Source organism: Halichoerus grypus, chromosome 2 (genome assembly GCF_964656455.1).
Source record: "Halichoerus grypus chromosome 2, mHalGry1.hap1.1, whole genome shotgun sequence".
Taxonomy (NCBI): Eukaryota; Metazoa; Chordata; class Mammalia; order Carnivora; family Phocidae; genus Halichoerus; species Halichoerus grypus.
Window position 1 is genome coordinate 150628133 of NC_135713.1, and position 20185 is coordinate 150648317.

Consider the following 20185-nt stretch of genomic DNA (forward strand, 5'->3'; position numbering starts at 1 on the left):
AAAGTGTATTCTGGCGAAGAACCAGCAGTGAGATTTATGGGGTCGCTTCCAAATGAGCTGGCTCTGCACACTTGCCCTGTCTGTGGCGACGCCTCCAAGAGTTATAGGGATGCAGCAGAAGGGCGGTCAGGTGGTTTCGTGGAAGGAGCCCGCGCTCCCGCCCTCACTCTGTGCGCTCGTCCTTCCAGTGCGACCTCGTGGGAGTCCCAGGTCCCTCGTCTGTGAAGCAGAGGGCTTGCACTTGGGGCAGCTCAGCTCAGAAGCCAGATCTCTCCCCCCACCAAGGCGCACGCGGGACGAGGTCTCTGCTCCAGGAAAAGGCACCGTCCCCGGACCCCCAGCTTGAACTGGGCCGAGGCTCGGCCTCCATCTCCATCAGCCGCAGACGGAAAGAACCCGGCGCCAAGCCCGCAGACCATAAGGAACAGAAGCCCGACAACCTGAGGTGAACAAGAAAGGGGATTTATTGGCTCATGTAAAAAAACCATCCAGAGGGAGGGCTGGTCGCAGGCAAAGCTTGAGCGTTCTTAACGATGCCACCAAGTTCCTGGCTGCTTGTGCCCCCGACCATCCCCGCGGCAGAACCAGCGTCATTGGAGGGTGGGCCCCTCTGCAGACCCAGGGCCGCCGACCTCCCCTCCCACCAGCAGTGCACGCTCCCTACGTCCTGAGATGCCCCCCGGCCGCACCCCTGTAGCTCACAGGACCATCCCTGAGCCCACCCATCGCCAGAGAGACGGAAAGAGCCGTTGGCTTTGTCGAGCTGGGGGCCCAACCCCAGAGATGGTGATGAACATGAATCCCCCCGTCCCCCGGAGACCGGGGCTGCTGGGGAAGGAAACAGGGGCGGGAACAGAGGGGCACGGCCCTGCCCGGCTCGCAGTCTGCCTTCCATTCCATTTCCACCTCGTCCAGGCCAACTGGTCCTGTTGGGAGCGGTGAGCAGTGTGGCCCCAGACCCATCAGTTTCCTGCTAGACCCCCGGGGATTTTCCAGCCGCAGAAAAACACACCTCTGCCCCAAGCATCCCTGCAGCCGCGAGGACCCCCCCAAGCACTCCTATCTCCCCACCCCTAGGGGCCCCCCCAAGAACCAAGGAGCTCCTGCCACGTTTTAAGGGGAAAATGCATTCTGGTGTGCAAACATTATCACATATTCATGCACTCAGGATCTAATTTTAGCTGCAAGAGGCTTCATTACAAGATGCTCACATAATTAAGCAGCTTTCTTCCCAGGGTCTGGAAGCCTGTCTATTCTTCTGTCTCATTTACACATCGCTGGGATTATCAGAAATGTGTTTTAGTTTTTTTAAATTATATATTTTGGTGTTTCCAAATTGATCCACAACGGGAGATGAAAACCATGGAGATTACACGTCTTAACACAGGTTTACGTGATTTCACGGCATCGCCATTAAAGGTGGAATCTGCAGGAAGTAGGGTTTTACCACAATTCTCCACCAAATTCACACTGGCTTTTGCTCCCTGGCTGCTTGGGGCAGCAGAGGCTTGATGGAGAAGCTGAGAGCTTGAGGACGCCTCACTTGCAGAGACAAACGGACACCCAGAGCCCCTTCCCGTGCCTCCGAGCTCTCCCCCAGGGGCAGGCTGTGGTGACAGCCATGGAGAATCAGCAGCAGGGCCTTTGCACGTCCTTGCTCATCGGACACCCAGGAGCACCATCTCCGTGTCGGGCGCCCGACTGCACGGACTCAGTGTGAGCCAGTGCAGGCTGACCCCGTCGTTCTACTCTTCTGCAGGTCTGGCTGAGGTGCCCTGGAAGCTGCCAGGCCATCTGAGCTCTCCCCCGGGAAGGAAGGGAGGTCTCTGGGCACCTGGCAGCAGGAAACGAACCATCTACCGGGGTGAGGGGCGGGCTGTTGCTGTCCTGACTCCAGGGTGGGCAGGAGGGTGGGAGGCCTGAGGGCCAGCGTGGGTTGGCCCTCCAGCCGCACCTCTGCCCTTCCCAGCCTCCCCGGCGTCCCGGTCTTGTCCCTGAAGTCTCCCGGGCAGCCGGAAAGAGTGAGGGCCAGACCTGGGAGCCAATCTCAGGAGGCAGCCAGCACCCGGCCCTCCATCCCCTCGAGACTCTACGGTTGCTTGGGGGGCGCAGGTGTCCCTCGGGCCGCCTTCCACAGCAGGTGGGGCCTCGTGGCAGGTCTCCCCTCTTCCTGTGACGCTGGAGACACCGCTCTATCAGAGGCCGACCCAGACTGGATGGCGGAAGCAGAGCCGTGCCAATAAACGCTTAGCAAGACCTGGTGCTTCCAGCGTCCAGCCGAGCGCAGCTGTGGGAGGGCCGGGCCGGGCTCGGCACCAGTGTGGGTTTGGCGGAGCCGGGGACGGCTGTGGAGGCCTCCCTCCGAAGAGGGGCAGCCCGCCGGGCCCCCCACCCACCTGCCCTCACTGTGGTGGCTCTCGGCTTCCGGCAGCTGGCGGGGAGCGCAGGGTCAGGACGTTCCAATGCCGGTTTCCCCAAGCCTCTCCCCATTTTCTTCCCCTGGTGCAGCTTGGCTCAGGCCGCGGGAGGTCAGACCAAGGGGCCCAGCCGCAGTCACCCCAAGCCTGGAGAAGCTGCCGAGGGGCCCGCCCACCACCACCCACCTCGCAGGGGTCCACCCCCACCCCCACACTGGAGCCCTGGTCTGCACGGCCTCATTCTGAACCCGAGAGTCGGCCTCTGAAGGGCGCTCTGTTCCTCCAGGCTGAGCACCAGGCCGCTGTAAGAACAGTCCCTCTGTGTCCCCACCTCTGTCCTCACCCATCACTCTGTCCCCGGCTGCACAGACTCAGACACACATGCCCCACACTCCTGTTCTCCAAGCCTCTGAACCTTTGCATACGCTGTTCTCTCTGCCTCAATGCCCTTCCCTCTGCTCTGCTGGGGAAATCCCTACAGATTCCTCCGGACCAGCAGCATGGAGACCCTGAGCACACGCACACTCCTCTGCTACTGGGTTAACTCCTGTTTGTGACCAGCCTCCCCTGCCCCCCAAGGCTGTGAGCTGGGGCGGGGGGCTTTCCTACCCTCCCCCCACACACCCCGCCGGGCTAGCACACAGCAGGCCACGGCGTCCGTGAGCACCCTTCCTCCGGGGTGAGTGAGAAAGATGGCAACCTCACGCAGAGACAGAGGGCGTGGTAACGAGCCCCAGGGACCGGGCGGGGGGTGAACACAGAAGGTTTGGCCATGGCCCCTCCCTCGAGGGTTGTGTGGATGGGGACATGGCCAAGATGGGTGGGGCCAAGTGATCCCCAAGACCCGTCCCTCCTGGGTCTCCCCATGTGCACCCCAAGCCCCCCTGCAGGCCTGTGTGCCCCTCGGGTCTGGGGCTCCCCTGGAGGCCAGCCCCTCTTGCCCCATGCCCCCTCGCCCTCACACCCGCTTCTGGGACACGGGAGGGAAAAGTGGGGCAAGGGGGCCCCTCCAAGGAGTGCTGACGTTGGACGGGGTGGTGGGGGGTGCACAGAGCTGTGGCAGGTCCTGAGGTCGGTGTGCAGTGGGGGGGGGGGGCCTACTCTGTCCAGCACTGCCAGCCCGTCTGCAGAGAAGGAAGACGTAGGGCTGCACACCAGGGTGCCTGGTGGCCATGCTACACGTGTTCATGGGGCGTCTGATGCGCCGTCAAGATCGCGGGGTCCAGCAGCATCCGTGAGCTCATGCCCACGCCGGGGTGCTCGCTGCCCACGGCGCCGACGCCCGCCCAGCCCCGCGTCCGGGGGCGAGGACCCTGGCCGGCGAGTCTGCAGTGCGAAACAGGAAGCCGGACTGGGAGCCCAGTGTGCACGGGCGGGCCAGCGTCTGCGGGTCCGAAGGGCCCGGCCCAGCCTGCGTGGCCCCGCAAGCCGTGTCTGTGAGCGCAGGGGGGCCTGCGGCGGCTCCGGCAGCCGGGCCCCAGCGAGGCCGCGGGGCAGCGTCCGGGCCGTCATCTGGGCACGTACTCGCCCGGCAGCCCGGCCCCGCTGTGGTCGCGCAGCGCCTTGTCCACCGTCCGGATGTAGCCGTCGATCAGCGCCCTCATCTCGGGCGTGAAGGGCTCGGGGTCGTGGGGGCGCCGGCCACGGCGCCGGAAGCTGCCCTCCTTGTTGTTCTCCACGCACAGCAGCCGCTCCTCGCTCACGGACACGTTGAGGAAGGCCACCATCTCCCGCAGCGTGGGCAGCAGGCTGCGCCGCAGCTCCTCGTAGTGGACCACCAGCAGCCGCTTGCCGTACCGCAGCCAGTCCAGCACGTGCGAGGACCACCACGCTGCGTAGCTGCGCACGAAGTCCGGCCACTCTGCGCGGGAGAGAAGGCGCCCGTCAGGCCCGCCTCCTGGGCGCTCAGGGCGGGGAGGTGAGGGCCCCATGGATGAGGCCCTCCTGACGACCCGCGGGCAGTTAAGAGCAGCACCCCCGGGCCAGCCCAGGTCACGTGGCCGTGGCTGCATCCGTGGCTGTGGCAGCACCACGTGAGGACGGATGTGGACCGTGTGCGCCAAGAACCGGTTCCCTCTCTCGTGGATGGTGAGTGCCGTGACCGCTGGGCCCACGCTGGGGCAGGGAGAGCCACGGGGCCCACGTGGCACAGCAGTGTTAATGACAGGTGGGAAACGGGATGACCTTCATCCACCTTCACCTGTCCCGGGTGACCGGGATGAGCAGGGGTTCGGCAAGGACGCACGCAGGCCCGATCACCTGCCCCGGGGCCTCCTGTGAGGCTAAGTGAACCTGGTCCCTGCCTGATGCTGACCTGTCTCGTTGGGGGGGTGGCCAGTCTGCCCCGTGACGCCGCCGGGCAGCCGCCAACTTTTGCCAATAGTCTACTCCGTGAGATTTCTATCCTAGCAAATTAGAAAGCTGGCGGGCTTTTTGTTTTGGTGGGGAAAGGTACAAATGTCAACAAACATCGCTGGTGTAACTATCCCGCCCGCACACCTCAGATGCCGCCAAGAGCCTTCGCTCTCCCTGGTCTTCATGATGACTCTGAGATAGGGACCACCCTGGTGTCTCAGATGAGTAAACTGAGGCTCACGAGAGCCAAGGAGGGACCAGAGCTCAGCCTCCTGCATCCGGGGGTTCAGCAAGGGGCAGGGTCGGCTGGAGGCCATGGGAGGCGTCAGCAGGGGCCGAGGCTGCAGGGACGGGCCTGCCTGCCCCATGGCCTTGCACCTGCTGGACGCAGCTTCCCTCTGACCGCTCCGTGCCCTAACACTCGCCCCCCGGACCCGCGTCTCGGCCACACTGTGGGGCGGGTCGCCCTCCCTCCCCCCGCCCTGCCACAGGCTGCCCACCCCCTTTGCCTACCTTTGCTCTTCCAGTTTCGGTCGGCCGCGTAGCCCAGGTGCCCAGCACACTTGCGGTTGAACTCGGCCACCAGGGACCTGTATGGGTTCCGGATCAGCAGGATGGCCGAGTCGAACATCTCGATTTCCCTCCGGCCGCTCTCGTGGGTCTTCACGCAGATGGTGCGCCGGCTGCGCCAGTGGTCCTTCTCGCCCTTGAACCCTGCGGGGAGAGCGGAGGCCCCTGAGGACCGCGTCGGGCCCCCGCCAAGGCAGCAGGCAGAGCTGAACACGCCTCCGGGAGACCCCAGAAGTCCGGGGGCAGGGGCCTGACACCCCTCTGGACCCTGGAGGTGGGTGCGTGTGGGCGTTTGCACGGAGATGTCCCCCAAGCACCACAAACAACCCACGAGTTAGTGGCGGCTGCAGGCGTGGCTCAGAGTGGGTACGAGACTTGCCCGAGGTCACACAGCAGCGCAGGGCTCTGGGCACATGCCGCGTGTGTCCCTGGGAGGCCTGGCTTCCACCCCCTCCTGGCAGTGGGGGCGGGATCCCCGTCACCAGGCGCGAGGCCTGTCAGACCTTATGCTGTGGTCCTGCAGTGGGACCCCAGCCCTCCCCACCGTAGCAGAGTCACACGAGTCAACAGGACGCTTGTGTGCTCGTTCCGCGGTGGGCTTTACGCTGAGGATGGAAGGGCTCCGCATGTGATCCTGCCGAGCACAGGGGCTCACAGGAACTAGGAGTAGGGGACCGGTCAGGGGGTGCAGCGCGATGTCACGGAAGGACCCCTGGACAGGTGTCTCTGAACCTAGACTCCGGCCACGTCAGACTCCGACAGATCCGGGGTCCGCGAGCCTGGGACCCATGCTCCGTAAATGAGCACGCACTTCTCCTGGGCTCTTGGGGACGCCGATGAGCCCCAGCTCCACCCGCTTCGTGAGCAGCTGGGGACACATGAGGGTGCAGCGAGCAGGGACGGGTTCTTTGATGGCGGGAAACCAGGCTCCTCTGCATCGGGGTTCGCCCACTGGAACTCAGCACGCCAAACCCTGTCAGCCTTCGCTGGGGCTCCTTCTGTCAAATGCTGGGACGCTCCAGGGGAAGGAGGAGCCAGACCACGGGCTGTAAACACGGGATCTGGTCCCTGACACCCTGACACCCGCGTCACCTTCTGTGCGTGGCAGGCTGTCCCCACAGCACCACTCTCGCCCGTCACACGGGCCACATTCGCCCAGAACTGGCCGGGCACCTGTGCATGTCACTGGTGGGTCGGTGCAGAGGCCGGTGGCCACCCTGAGCCAGTCCCGGAAGCCTCAGGGGGGAACCTCGCGGGCCACCCCACGCGGCCGGTCCAGCCCCTGGGTCCCCTGGCCCCCTGCAGACCTAGACCGCTGTGCGGACAGGTCCTGCCCCGCAGCCGGGGACCCCTGCCCTGGCCCTCACTCACCCTTGTTGTACAGGGTCCCATCAAAGTAGTAGCTCCCCGTGTAGAAGCCGGTGGCGTGTTCGATGAGGTGCCGCGCCCACGTGTTCCCGGCTCCCGGGAAGCTCGACAGAGCCACAAACACCTTGGACTTGGTGGGCAGGAACCGCCTATCCGTGCAGCGAGTGTCTGAAAGTCCAGAGGTTGACCACCGACCGCCCCACCGGGACCCGCTGCCCCGAGGATCCCACTACACTGACGGGGAAACTGAGGCAGGCCCGGGGAGGGGAGGGCTTGGCTGCACAGGCATGTGGCCAGAGAGGCCTCCCATGCCCCGGGCAGCGGGCCCTGGCTCCCCGCACAGCACGGAACACTCTGGATTCTGCAGGGGGGTCGCTGGCCCCGCCTCGCCGCTCTCCTGCTCTTCCTCAAACTACCTCCATCCCCAGACTCGGGTCAAGGCCAGGAGCGTCCCGTGTCCAGCCTCCAGGGACAGTGGAGGCCGCCCCCGCCCCAGGACCACACGCGGCCACGCTGGCCTCTCCAAACCCCCAGAACGCAGGACCCCGCTCGTCCCCCAGGCGCCGAACTCACCCTGCACGGGTGTCTGGTAGACCTCGCAGTACTGGGCTAGCCTCTGTGCCTCAGGCTCCTGGCCACACAGCGAGCTGTCCACGGTGTCCCGAAGGCTGAACTGAGGCGTGGGGTAAGCGCAGTAGCACTCCCAGCCCCGCAGGATGGCCAGTGGGAACTCCTGCCAGGAGCGAGGGGGACAGAAGCATGTGGGGTGCGCGCCGGGCCGGGCCTCCCAGCTCACGTCGGGATGGACGTCCATCCTTCCAGCTCAAGCCTGGGGGGGGGGAGCACGGCACACGGACGTGACAGCTCACAGCGGGCCGGGGATGGTCAACAGTCACAGCACGAGCAGACCCGGGACTAACTCTGGGGGGCCAGCAGGAGTGTGGAAGGACCGGGCACACGGGGTGGGGGCGTCCACAGGAGCCCATGTGTGCCCGGTCAGAATGGGGCCCGTAAGCCCACACAGCGCAGTGCGGGGCCCACAGACCGCAAGCCCCAAGGAGACCTCTGGCCTTCTGGTTGAGGCTCCCTGGGGAGGTCAGCCCAACCCTGCTGCGGGGGGCAGGGTGGTGCAGGCCGGGACAGACTCCCCCAGTCCCTGCGGGCTCCACCAGGATCAGGGGCAGCCCCCTCCCCTGTGCTTGGCCCTGCTCCCTCTGCCCCCACGGAGGAGACCGCTGGGCACTGGGCGACCTCGGGCAAGGTGCCGAGCCTCTCTGAACCTCACCACTGAACAAGAGAAATCAGATCCACCTTGCACGTTCCTTATGAGGACGGCCCAGCACCGGGCGCGGCGCGTGCGGGCGCTCCCAGGGGGAAGGACACCCAGCCCCACTCGCCCCTGCCTGCCCCTGCCTTGTGCAAACGGGAACGCAGGGACGAGTGGGCAGGGAGGGAGGCGGGAGGCCGAGAAAGCCTCTCACAGCCCAGGCAACACCGCACAGACCTTTTTATTTTTTGCCTACAGCAAGAATCTCATAAATAAGAAAAAGAAAATCAATAGCGTTTTCTGAGTGTGGCTCGGCAAAGCGAGGATCCCCGGGCTCAGAAAAGTCACCGGGCGAGTCCCAGCCATGGGAGGGCGATGCAGAGCCCCGGTGGGGGGAGGGGACTCCTGTGCTGGGGCATGTGTCCCCCCCCCACTGCCCTGCAGCCCCTACCAGAGCCTCTCCCCGCCTCCCTCCTCCTCCCGGACACCTGCAGCAGCTGCGCCCCTGCCAGGAGCTCCCAGGTTCCCGACCTCGTCCCTCTGAGAGCTGAGCTGCTGCGTGGAGACAGAAGCTGAGACCCCAGCTGTTCCGACGCTGCGCACCCACCACGCACCCCCGCTCACCCCCGTCACGCATGTGCATCGCTGCTACAGCACCGAGCCCCCCTACACACGGAAAGCCCTGAGACAGCCCGTGGGGCCCATCTGGAACCCTAGTCTCTAGGAAACAGGCAAGTCCTGTGGCTCCTGGCCTGGAAGAGGGGAAGGACCTCGCTTCCCTCCAGCCTCCTCACCGGCTCGCCCCTCCCCTGGGACCAGAGCACCCGGTCCCCATGCCTTTGCTGGAGGAGGCTCTGGAGACATGGATTTTGGGAGGATGAAGGACGGGGGAGGCAGTGGCTCGGGGTGTCTGTGGGCTTCCCCTGAGCAGGGATCAGGGAGGAAGCGGCAGGTGTGTAACCCGTCAGACCCCAACACCAACCCCACAGCTCAACAGCCTGCCCCCTCCTAGCCTCGGTTTTCCTATCTGTGAGCTGGGGGCAGGACCCCCCACCCTGGTGCACGTCCTCGGTGACCCCCCTGTCATCTCTCGGGACTTCTGCTGCCCCCCCACGCGCGGGGACCTGAGGGTTTGACGCTGTCCGTGGGCTCCCCTCTAAGGCCCCTACACGCGGGACGGAGGTCGGAAGTCCCACCCCCATTGCACCTGTGAGACCCACCATTGGCCACAGCGGTCCCAGCCCTCACCCCTGCACACTCCGCACCACAACGGGGCCCGCATCGGGGTGCAGGACAGCACCGGCGGGTCCCCAGCCATCTCTCCGCACCCGCGGCATCTGTCCCGAGCCCACGTTCTACCCCCAGTTCAGGATGCGACTGTATTCAGAGACGGGGTCTCTAAAGAGGTAAATCAGTTAAAATGGGGCCATGGCGGGTGTGAGCCAATCCGACCAGTGTCGTCATAAGAGATTAGGACACAGACAAACGACCGTGTGAACACACAGGGACAAGATGGCCGTCTGTGCGCCCACTCCGCCCACGCGGGATCCTCCGTGGAGGAACCGCAGAGTCGCCGTCCACGGGCAGACGCACCATCGGGGTGTCCGTTCGCTCCACGCCCATCTGGGCTCTGTCCTCTGTGTCCTCGAGAGCGCCCACGGGACCCATGTCCCGGAAGGAAGTGTCCCTCCAGCAGTGTCCGCGCCTGGTGGACGCTCACTGAACGTCTGACGGATGCACCAGTCGACGGTCGAATGTCCCCCGAGGTGCTGGTGGCGCACGTGGGCACCAGGCTCCCGTGGGCCCTGGGCTCTGCTCAGAGAAGAAAACGCCACCACGCGGGACCCCTCCCCAGCTCTAGTGGCCGCCCCGCGACCCTGCACCCCACCGGCGACGCGAGCCCCTCCGCTTCCTCTAGTGGATGAACCCGTCAAGCTTCGCGGTGCGTGCGGAGCGAGGGGGAGCCGTAGACGGTAATGCGGTTTTATTTACAACATAACCGCTCCAGCAACATCACCAGATTCTGAAAACACAGAACAATTTCCAGCCCCTTGGGGATTTCTAGGACATGATTTCCATAAAAATTAAATATTGATGTAACTCTTCTCTGCCGGCTTCCCTGCTCCCCCAACCCCCACCCGGGCTTCGGAGAGAGAAGATGATCGGAGAAGGGGAGGCGGGAGGGGGAGGCTGGGACACAGACGTGGGACTGTTCCCATCGAAGGGGTGGAGGGGACGGTGGGGGGGACAGGGCCCCACCTGGAAACCGCATCCGGAGCCTGGGCCCGGTGGCTACCACGTGCACACGCATTTGGCCTGGCGTCGGGTCAGGACGCACCAAGGGATGGGCCCTCCTGTCCCGGCGTCCACATGCAAAGGCATGGTGGTGGCCAGGGATCAGGGAGTGGACATCCCGGCGGGCCCATCCGTCTCCGTCCTCCTTGAGCGCCTTTCTTGCAGTCGGTCTCCGGGATTACCGGGCGTCACAAAACACACCAGAAATCAGAACATCAGAAGGGGAAATTGAGGTGAGGAGGCAGGTGCCAAGCAGCCCAAGACCTCAGACCATGAGGCCCATCAGGGACAGAATCAGCCCAGGGCTCGGCCACACACCGCTCTCAACTCCGTGGACACACACATGAAAACGGGGGGCTTTCGGTGAAATCTGTGCACCAGCACGGAGCTCGCCTTGACTGGTCTCCCGCCTCCGTTCACTCCGAGGCCGCTCTGGACATTCAGGCCCAAAAGGAAAGAAGGTGCCCGGGGGGTGGCTGCTGGGATGGGGGTGGAGGGCGGGCTTCTGCTCACAGGTGAGCATCAGGGTGAACCAGAGCCCGGCCACGGAGCCCGTCACCGAGCGCATGTCTCCCTGCCGTGGGGCTGCAAACTGGGGGCCGTGTGGTCAGAGAGGCAGCCCACGTTCGACTATAGGAAGCCACGGCTACGGATCGCATCCGCGTGAGTCAGTGAGGATGCTACGGCTCAGGGCCATGAGACTGGCCAGGACCACCAGGCAAGGACGTGGCTGCACGGGGACATGCACCCGGGTCAGGGACTCTGAAGCCACATTCCACCGTCTTTGGAATGAGGCCAGGTGACCTGCTTCTGGAAACGCACCGCAGGTCTCACGAGTGACATAAGAGACGCACAAATCCCTCCCCTCCCACGTGTGATGACACGAGGAGATGATTATGAGTCTGCTCACGGGTCGACCTTGCTCACGGGTCGACCTTCGGGAATGTTCGGGGCAGCGTTACTTAGTTACTTAGAAACTAAGTTTACTTAGTTACTTAGGAAAGTAAGGAAGAGCCCAAAGTAGAGGGCGGGCCTCTCCGACCACACGGCCCCCAGTTTGCAGCCCCACGGCAGCCACGAGGGACATGTGGAACACGGGAACAAACGGAAGGAGAGAGTCCCTTTTTTTTTAAAGCAGGCTCCATGCCCAGCACAGAGCCCGACGCGGGACTCAATCTCACGACCCTAGATCACGACCTGAGCTGAGATCAAGAGTCAGGCGCTCAACTGACTGGGCCACCCAGGCGCCCCGAGAGATTCAGCTTTTAAGAAACAAATTCCACAAACATGCACTTAGAATAAAAGACCAAAGGATGTGAAACGTTATTGGTGGTTTTCTCTGATGTGGTAACGTCACAGGTGAGTTTTAATTTAATTCTGCATTTTCAAAATTTTCTAAACCAGGTATGCATTACCTTTGTAACCACCGACCCCCCCCAAAAACAATAAATTTTCTTTAAAGACACACACAGTGTAACGTTGACAGGTTTACTGCCGAAATTATGTGAGAGCCCCAAAGCTGTGCCAGCTCGTCACCTGTGGACAGGACCGGCTAGCATCTTGGCAAAGGGAAAACCTCCCAACATCCAGGAAGTTAATTCACAAAACCCAGACCCTTACTGACCCAACCTCGGGCTGAGCCGGGGAGGCTCCCCGCCCTGGGGGACAGACTGCACCTGCCGGGATCAGGTGGGCCTGGTGGAGCAGGGAAGGAGCCTGGCCAGCACCATGGGAAAAGCCTGAGAAGACCCGTCTGTGGGAAATACTAATCCGGGCGATCAATAATCTATAGGAAGAGCTCATACACCCCAGATGCTGGCCGCCCCTTCGTCCTCGCCCTCCGACTCCTGTCAGCACACCCAGGAGCAGGTGCAGGGGGAGCGAAGCTCAGACCGCCCGTGGGATCCCTGCAGGGGCGTCAGGTGCTAGCAGCCTGTTCGCCGACCGTGCCGGAGTCCCTCGGCGGCCCCACTGCGGGGTCCGCGCACAAATACCAGGCGGTCAGACCGCTGAGGCGCTCATGGCGCCCCACGTGTCCTCCTTCCATCCGGCCACACCCTGGGGCTCCCGAACCATTGGAACCAACCAGCAAACAACGGTGGAGACTTTCATCTGGGGCCACAAACAAGCCTCCGACGGCACTCAGAAGTGGGGTGCCCCGAGGCCGCCACGGCCCAGACCGGCCCTTGTGAGGCCCGAGCTGACCCTGGCCTTGGCTCCATGGTGGGGCTTCTGTCCGTGAAGACACCTGCCGTGGCCGGGTCGCCCGCTGCGCACCGTGCCCGCGTCCCAGAGCATCTGAGTCTTCGGCCAAATCAGCGCCAGACGAAGCTGCCCCCACAGCCCTGAGGCCCCGGGGCCACCAGCCTTCGTAGGAAGGGAGGCGCTGGCCCTCCAGAGGGGAACGTATGGCGGACGTCCCGAGTTCACCTTTCCCACCCGCTTGATGTCCGGGGAGGAGAGAGAACCACCCCTGCCGACAGGTCTCTCCGCGGGCCTGTGTGCCCCAGAACTCAGCCCGGACACAGTCAGAAAAGACAGCGGCTCCCCAGGACTCGGCGTGGGGCACGTGGGCCGGGCCTCACAGGGCCGAGCCAGCTCTAGGGCGGGGGCTCTCGGCTGTGCCCGCAGGGGACACCCGGCTGTCAGTCGGAGTGGGGTGCTGCGGCCAGGGGCCGGGCAGAGGCGGGAGGGCGGCTCAGGACGCCGCGAGCCCGCCGGTCAACGGGAAGCTAGAACCAGAAAGCCGAGGACCCCCGAGGCTCTAAACTCTGCGTCCGTAACCCCAGAGCAGAATGCCCAGGGCTGCCCAGGTCACTGGGGCATCTGGCCCAGAACGCTGCTTTGGAGCCGCCCTCCCCCCAAAATTCTCAAAGCCACCGTGTCTGCCTCACACATCCATAAAATCCACATAATCTCTGCCGAGCGCAGTGGACACACGGACCCTGACCCAGCATCTCCCTCGGATCCAGCGACACAGAATGACCCACCTACCAGGAGAGTCACCGCAGCCTTGCTCGCGAAAGCGAAACACTGAAAACCACGGAAACAATCCACAGCGGGGGAGGGGCTGCATAAGCAATAGGACATGCACGCGACGGAGCCCAGAACGGGAAAGCGCTCTCCGTGCCAGGACACACCGGTCCCTGAGACCCACCAACCGTCGGGCGAGGAAAAGGAGCTGCCCGTCCCCTCCCCCGACGCCGTCGAGACTGGACGGGCGCCTGTTCCCGCTGCTGGGAGCCCCGCTGGCTCCGGCAGCGTGCGGGGCTCAGAGTGTCCCCCCTGGGAGCACCGGGAGGGTAAGGCGGGTCACCTGGCACGCGGGGCACCTCCAGGTTTGCAGATGGAGGAGGCCTGGTCTGGTGCAGCCGAGCGCCTCGGATTGCGGACGGCAGTGGGCGCTCCCGGGGCTGCTGAGGACGGCAGGGGTGCAGAAGTCCTGGGAGGGCCGTGTGGGGGCAGGTGCGTGGGGCCTCTACCCAGAGCTCTGCTCCCACGTGGGGAATGCGGGAACATGGGCCCTGGATGCCGTGAGCCCTGAGGACGCCCCAGACACCCCGAAATGCTGGGGACGCAAAGACCCACTCCAAAGGCGGCGGTTTAGGGTGGGAAGTGCAGAAAGGCTCTGTCTCGGCCCCGAGGAACGCATCTCAAGGGGCATCAGGGAGGGCGCGCTCCTCGGCGTTCCGGAAGCCCACTTCCTGCAGCTCCAAGCCACCGGCCGGGTCAGAACCAGGGGGCCCGACTGGGTCCAACTCCCGGCTCCCCCACGTAGGGGACAGGTGACCTTGGGCAGCAGGCAGGAGCCTCTCTGCCTCTGTTCCCTCACCTCAAACATGGCCGCGCGTCCCAGCACCCGCCCGACATGGCCCTTAGGAAGATGGAGTGAGCTAGCCTGACGGACAAGGACGCTCACGCCACCACCACCAGGATGCTCCTGTCCCAGCCCCGCCCGTTATGCGGTCTCGGCTCAGTCCCCAGCATGCGGGAGCAGCCCCGGCCTCAGCCTACTGCCACGCCCGGGGGCCACGTGCAGGGCTACTGGACCCCACCCCAGACCTCAGTGCTCTGGGGTCCTGTCGTTTACCAGCCCCGTCTGGCCTTGACCGCCGTGTCCCTCCCAGGGCTCCCGCGCAAGGCAGGGACAGCGGTCTGAGCCCGCGCCCACCCTCTGCAGAGTCGCACCCGAGCCCCAGGTAAGCCAAAGGCACACGTGTGACCATGGCCCCTGATGTCAGGTCAGCACCCAGCCCCGTCCCCGGGCGCAGCCGATGAGCCGTCTGCTGTCCCCAAGCAAGCACGTCCCACTGACAAACCCAGTCCACTGAACACCTGGCGTTCGTGCTGAGAGCCGCCATCGGGGGCGGCGCGATCCTTCCGGCCCCGCGGCCCCGCGGACAGCGCCTGGGCAGCCGGGGGCGCCCACGCGAGCACAGGCCATGCAGCCATGCCAACACCTGCACCCGGCCCGGGCACCTGCCCCACGCACCCCTCCACGCACGAGTTGCGGGTGGCCTTACTTTCTGGGAACAAAATCCCGAGCAGGCGTCCACCGTCACGTTGGCTTGTATCAAGGAGTCAGGGAAGGTGTGGGTGCCATTCTCCGGCAGCTGGAAGCATCCGCGGTATGTGACGGTTCTCCCTGCAGGGACAGACGGGTTTCTGGTGAGAAACGGTGCCCCTGGTTGTTGGTGTCTGTCGTGGGGAAACGGTGGCTTCGGCAAATAGTCAGCAAACCAGACAACAGACCGCCCTGGACCGGGTGTGGACGGGCCAGACTCCTGAGACCCCGGGCGCCTGAACCTCCCCACCACGGTCACCGACAAGGGACCACGTGGCTGCCACGTGCTGACCTCAGGCCGGCTTCCCCCCGAACTCCGGGGCACGGCGTCCATGCCCCCCTCCGTCCCTCCTTCCCTCTCCCTCCAGCCCCGGCGTCCGTCCCCCCCTCCGTCCCTCCTTCCCTCTCCCCCCAGCCCCGGCGTCCGTCCCCCCCTCCGTCCCTCCTTCCCTCTCCCCCCAGCCCCGGCGTCCGTCCCCCCCTCCGTCCCTACTTCCCTCTCCCCCCAGCCCCGGCGTCCGTCCCCCCTCCGTCCCTCCTTCCCTCTCCCCCCCGCCCCGGCGTCCATCCCCCTCTCCGTCCCTCCTTCCCTCTCCCCCCCGCCCCGGCGTCCGTCCCCCTCTCCGTCCCTCCTTCCCTCTCCCCCCAGCCCCGGCGTCCGTCCCCCTCTCCGTCCCTCCTTCCCTCTCCCCCCAGCCCCGGCGTCCGTCCCCCTCTCCGTCCCTCCTTCCCTCTACCCCCAGCCCCGGCGTCCGTCCCCCCCTCCGTCCCTCCTTCCCTCTCCCCCCAGCCCTGGCGTCCGTCCCCCCCTCCGTCCTTCCTTCCCTCTCCCCCCGGCCCCGGGGCACGGCGTCTGTCCCCCACTCCGTCCCTCCTTCCTTCCACAGATCTGGACCGCGCCAGATTCTGCACCAGGCGACCTGAGAGGCTGATAGTCTGGAAAATTCTGCGTCCCTGCCATGCAGGCATGAGGAGAACAGTCGATGCGGAGAAGTGAAATCCCGCCACGGCCCCTGGCTGTGCCGCTGGGTCAGACCCGAGCTCCCACCAGGCCCCACGAACACTCCTCGAGCCCGTGCTTCTGCGGGCGCCTCCGCCCAGCTGCCCTCCAGCCCAGGGGGAGGAGTCCAGCCCCTCGCCGGCGTCCTGGGTGCTGAGCCTTCTGGAATGTTCCAGCTCCGACAGCTTGCATTCCGTCCGCACTCGTCAGGGTTGCTTAGGCGGCAGTGTCGCTGTCGTGCCCTCTGCCCGCCTCAGCAGCGCGGAGACCCCGTCCCCAACCTGCGCCCGGGAGGCCAGCACTTTGCGGTCTGGGCACCAGGTGGGCCCGGCGAGCCCCCCGCGAGTGGAAGGCAGCGGACGGGCACGTGAGGCGCGGCGGGGCCTGCCTCGGATGGCGGTCCCAGCAGCACCGGCCGCGTCCGCGCTGTGCGTCCGTCAGGGGAGGGGCTGCAAGCCCGGGCACGCGGCCCCCTCGTGCCCAGGGGACAGCCCAGGGCCCCTCGGGGCACACGGTGAAGCGCTGACGCCCTCGACCGCCCGGTGCCCACCATCCGGGAGCACGTTCACCCGTCTCAGTCCTGCGAGTGCTCCTTGCTGGTGGGAAGCCGAAAGCTAAGACGGCGGTCACATGGTCCCAGCTCTGCCAGGGCTGGGAGAAGGTCTCCCCGGCTCCGACTTCCTCCCACGCCCAGCCCGGCTGCTCCCCATCATGACAAGGTGTCCCCGACGTGGGCAGAGGTGCACCACCATGGCATTTAGAAAGCAGCCCCGATAATGGCATCGAGGGGATCCGGGGCGTGTCGTCTTGCGGTGGATGCACCTAAGCTTCAGCTGCAGCTCGCTGGACATTTTCAGCGGCAACTCTCGGGGCACATTCTTACTTCCCAGCGCATCAGCTCACTGCCCCTTGCGGTCGGCTCCCGCCTCCCGCCTTCTATAATTTTGGATTGTGAGCTTATCCTCAGTGAGGATTTGTCTGGGGACCTCCACCCGCCTGAGTCGGGGGCGCAGCCCTCAGGAGACCGAGCATCGGCTCCACGGAGCCAGCCGTCAGGTCGGGGCATCAGGTCCAGGTGGGCGGTAAAACTTTGAGCCTCCGGCCTCACCCAGATGCAGGCCCGCACCGCAAGCTTGGTGGTTTGAATCTCAGCTCCAGCTCAGGTCAAAACTGACCCGTCTATCTCCCCGAACTGGCAGGTGGTGTTTCCTTTGGAACCTAAAATTTCACGGATTTGTACTTCAGCGGAACTGAACGTCCCTGTGTGCAGAGCTCTGGGCCCAACTCCGTCCCTGCCACTGCGGCCCCCGGACCGGCAGCCCCACTCTGCGGAGGAGGCCCCGGCCGCCGCACCTCCCCCCGCTCTGGCCTCCGCACCGCCATCTTAGTCCCCCTTTGTTTCCGGGGCCCGGGCTCTCCAAGGGTTGTTCGTGTCTGCCCGGGATGTCTAGGCACTGCACGGCCAGGAAACTTTCGGAGCCTCCGGTCGGCCCCACCGCGGCTCATCTAGAGCTGCCTCTGCACTTGACGGAGAACGAGAGCCCAGAGAGGGGAAGCAAGCTGCCCGGGGCCACACAGCACGTGCGAGACGTGTGGGCCCAGGCATCCTGATGAGTGTGTCTGTCCCATAGGCCACGAGCCCACACAGCCTTCGGCCGCCCCCGCCCCCACGCGAGCCTCTCCAGCGGGGCAACAGGGAAGGGAGGACACACTCACGCTTCCTGGAGCCGAGCTGCAGGTCCTCCACGCGGTAGACAGACAGCCGGCCGACGCCCCCGCACACGGAGCCCTTCTCCCCTTTGCACTCGTGGTTACACGCCTCCGGCCGGACGCTTCTCACCGGCAGCCGGTTCCCGCAGTAGCACTCGGCCCCGGCCTCCAAGCCCGCGTACACGTAGGACCTGCAGGGAGAGCAGCCCCGCTGAGTCGTGGCCCCGACCCCACGGCGGCCGCGACCAAGGTCGGGGTCAAGCTGGGAGGCCAGGGCCGCGCCGTCGGCACACGGCTGGCCGTAGGGGCCGGTGTTCAGCCAGACTTCGGGGTCCCCCAGCTGATGTTGGGGAGCAGGCCTCCCTTCGTGATAAACTAGAGGCCAGCGCTTTCACGCCCCTGGCTCCGAGGCCTGAAACCCCCTGGCGCTCCGCATCCTCGTTTGTGGCCACCTGCTGTCCGTGCGGCCCTGACCGTCCCTTACCACCCGCCCCGTCTGTTCCCCGAAACGCTAGGAAGGTAAAAGGGGACTGAGTCGGTGCCACTTTCTACTCTGTCTGCACTGCAAGGCTGAGCCGGGACCCCTCCTCTCCGTTCCGGCCTCAGTTTCTCCGTCTATAAAAGGGGTGCAATGGATCGTGACCAAGCTGGAAGGCTTCCTGGAAGAGGTGACGTTGAAGCTGAGCCCTCTATTGTAGTCTGAACATAAAGTAAACCGAGGCCCAGGGAAGGAAAACCACCCGCTCACATGGCGGCCAGCTCCCCCCAGGCACAGCTGTGAGCCCGCACTGCGTCCTCCGTGACCTAGGGGGCTGACCCGTCCAGCTCCGGGCGCAGCAGGATGGGCCCCTGGCGGCCACGTGCCCCCCGGTTCAGCGCGGCTGGACGGCCCGGGGCCCTCACTCACCGCTCGGCACACGCGTCCTGGCAGTGGGACACCGTCATCTTTCTCAAGTCGAAGAACACGGCGCCCCTCAGCGTTCTGTCGCGGCCACTGTCGCTGAAGCAGCCGACGTAGGCACCTGCGGGCGGGGAGCACGGCGGAGACTCAGGCCGGCTCGGGACGGTCCTGCCGCGTGCCCACCCTCGGGAGGGCTCCTCGGAGGGCCCGGGCACCAGGCGAGGTCGCACCTGCCCCTGGCGCTCGCAGACGCCTGTCCCCACACGGCCACCGCTTCCTCTACCAGCCCCACCTCACCGCGTCTGCCGCCGAATCCCCTCCCGGGACCCCTTGTCTCCATCCCCGCCCACCCCCCGCTCGGAAAGCGCCCCCCGCCTCCACGAACATCCCGACCGGCGGGTCCTGCCACCTCTGTAGGATCCGGAGGGAACAAATCAGTTATGGTAAATCTGACTTTTGCTAAAAAGAACATCCTGCAAACGGGAACAGCTATCTCAAGAGAAAAACCTGCGTTCAGGGGGGACGTGAGCCGCCGTGGCTGGAGGTGTGGACGCGGCGTCTGTCGGGCGCCACGGGACTGCTGAGCGCTCGCCCGCCGAGGGGACGAGACTCCACCAAGCAGTGGCGGTGACGTCCCAGCCGTGACACCTAACCTCCCCGTCCCCCGGCGCAGAGGGGTCTCCCAGAGACGCGCAGAGAAGCCCGGAGAACACGAGCACAGAGCCAGCACACCGGGCGCGTGGACGCACCGCCACGTGGCTCAGGAGCTCCCCGGGCCCCACGCCGCGCATGCACGCCAGGGACTGTGCCCAGACGCCGCCCGCTGCCCGAGGACGTCTGAAGGGCACCCGCACGGCACACGCCGCCTCTGGGGGGGTGACGCGCCCAAGGCGTCCCCACGGCCGGCAGGACGATGCCCCGCCCCCCAACCCGGTGCCCCGAGGGCAGGCGACACTCCGGTGTTCCTGCCAGGATCCCGGCCCAGAGCAGGAGCCAAGGGGTTCGGAGAAGTGGGTCCCCGACCTTCATTCCCGGGGCCGCATCCGGGAGCGACGGTCCCGTCTGTGAAGTCCACACCTAACTGTGTCTCTGACCTTGGCTACATCACGGCAACGTTCTGTGCCTCAGTTTCCCTAACCGCCCAGCGGATAAAGGCCCACCACCTGCCGCACCCCGCCCGAGCCCCTTCCCCTTGCCCCCTGCGTGCACCTGTGCCCGCCCCCGCTCACGCCCACCCTCCGCTTCCCGTCCGTCCTGGACGGGCGTCCCCGACCACGCCAGCCCACCACGGACCACCAGCCCGCCACGGCCTCTCCTTGCTGCAGATTCCTGCATTCTGTATCTGAAAACCTGGTCAACACCCAAATGCGTCTCCTAACTACTGCTGTTGAAAGTCTCTTACACCCGCGTGCCCTGTGTCCGTGGGGGCCCCGCTGGGTCCAGCACAGGGTCAGCACCAGCACGCCGTGTCCGCGGCACGCCGGGGCCCCCAGGACCAGGCTGACGCCCTGCAAGGACAGGGCTGGGGAACAGGAGCTCGGACGCAAGGAGGGGCTCCCAGGGCCCCGAGTAACAGACACGGAGCAGTGGGAGGTGAGCGGGTGGCCAGAGACGGGACTCCACCCCCGAGCTGGGGTCGCCGAGGCAGAGCCCCGGGGCAGCGGGGAGCGAGGATCACCTTCCTCACTGTCTGCCCGCGGGGCCATGAGCCTCCCTGTCCCCTTGGCCCCAGGACGCC

At 65.5% G+C, this 20185-nt stretch overlaps 1 protein-coding gene across 2 annotated transcripts in view; it reads right to left on the bottom strand.

Annotated features, from left to right (window-relative positions):
- Positions 1-446: 446 nt before the first annotated feature.
- WSCD1 (WSC domain containing 1) overlaps positions 447-20185 on the bottom strand; it is a 31529-nt gene continuing 11790 nt past the window's right edge. For both annotated transcript variants that reach the window (XM_036078347.2, XM_036078348.2), the window contains exons 3-9: positions 18454-18568; positions 17553-17737; positions 14796-14917; positions 7284-7443; positions 6714-6878; positions 5286-5486; positions 447-4278 (exon numbers count right to left, since the gene is read on the bottom strand). In XM_036078347.2, coding sequence (XP_035934240.1) covers positions 3926-4278; positions 5286-5486; positions 6714-6878; positions 7284-7443; positions 14796-14917; positions 17553-17737; positions 18454-18568 — 1301 coding nt within the window. In that variant the 3' untranslated portion in view covers positions 447-3925. The remainder of the gene's footprint in view (positions 4279-5285; positions 5487-6713; positions 6879-7283; positions 7444-14795; positions 14918-17552; positions 17738-18453; positions 18569-20185) is intronic.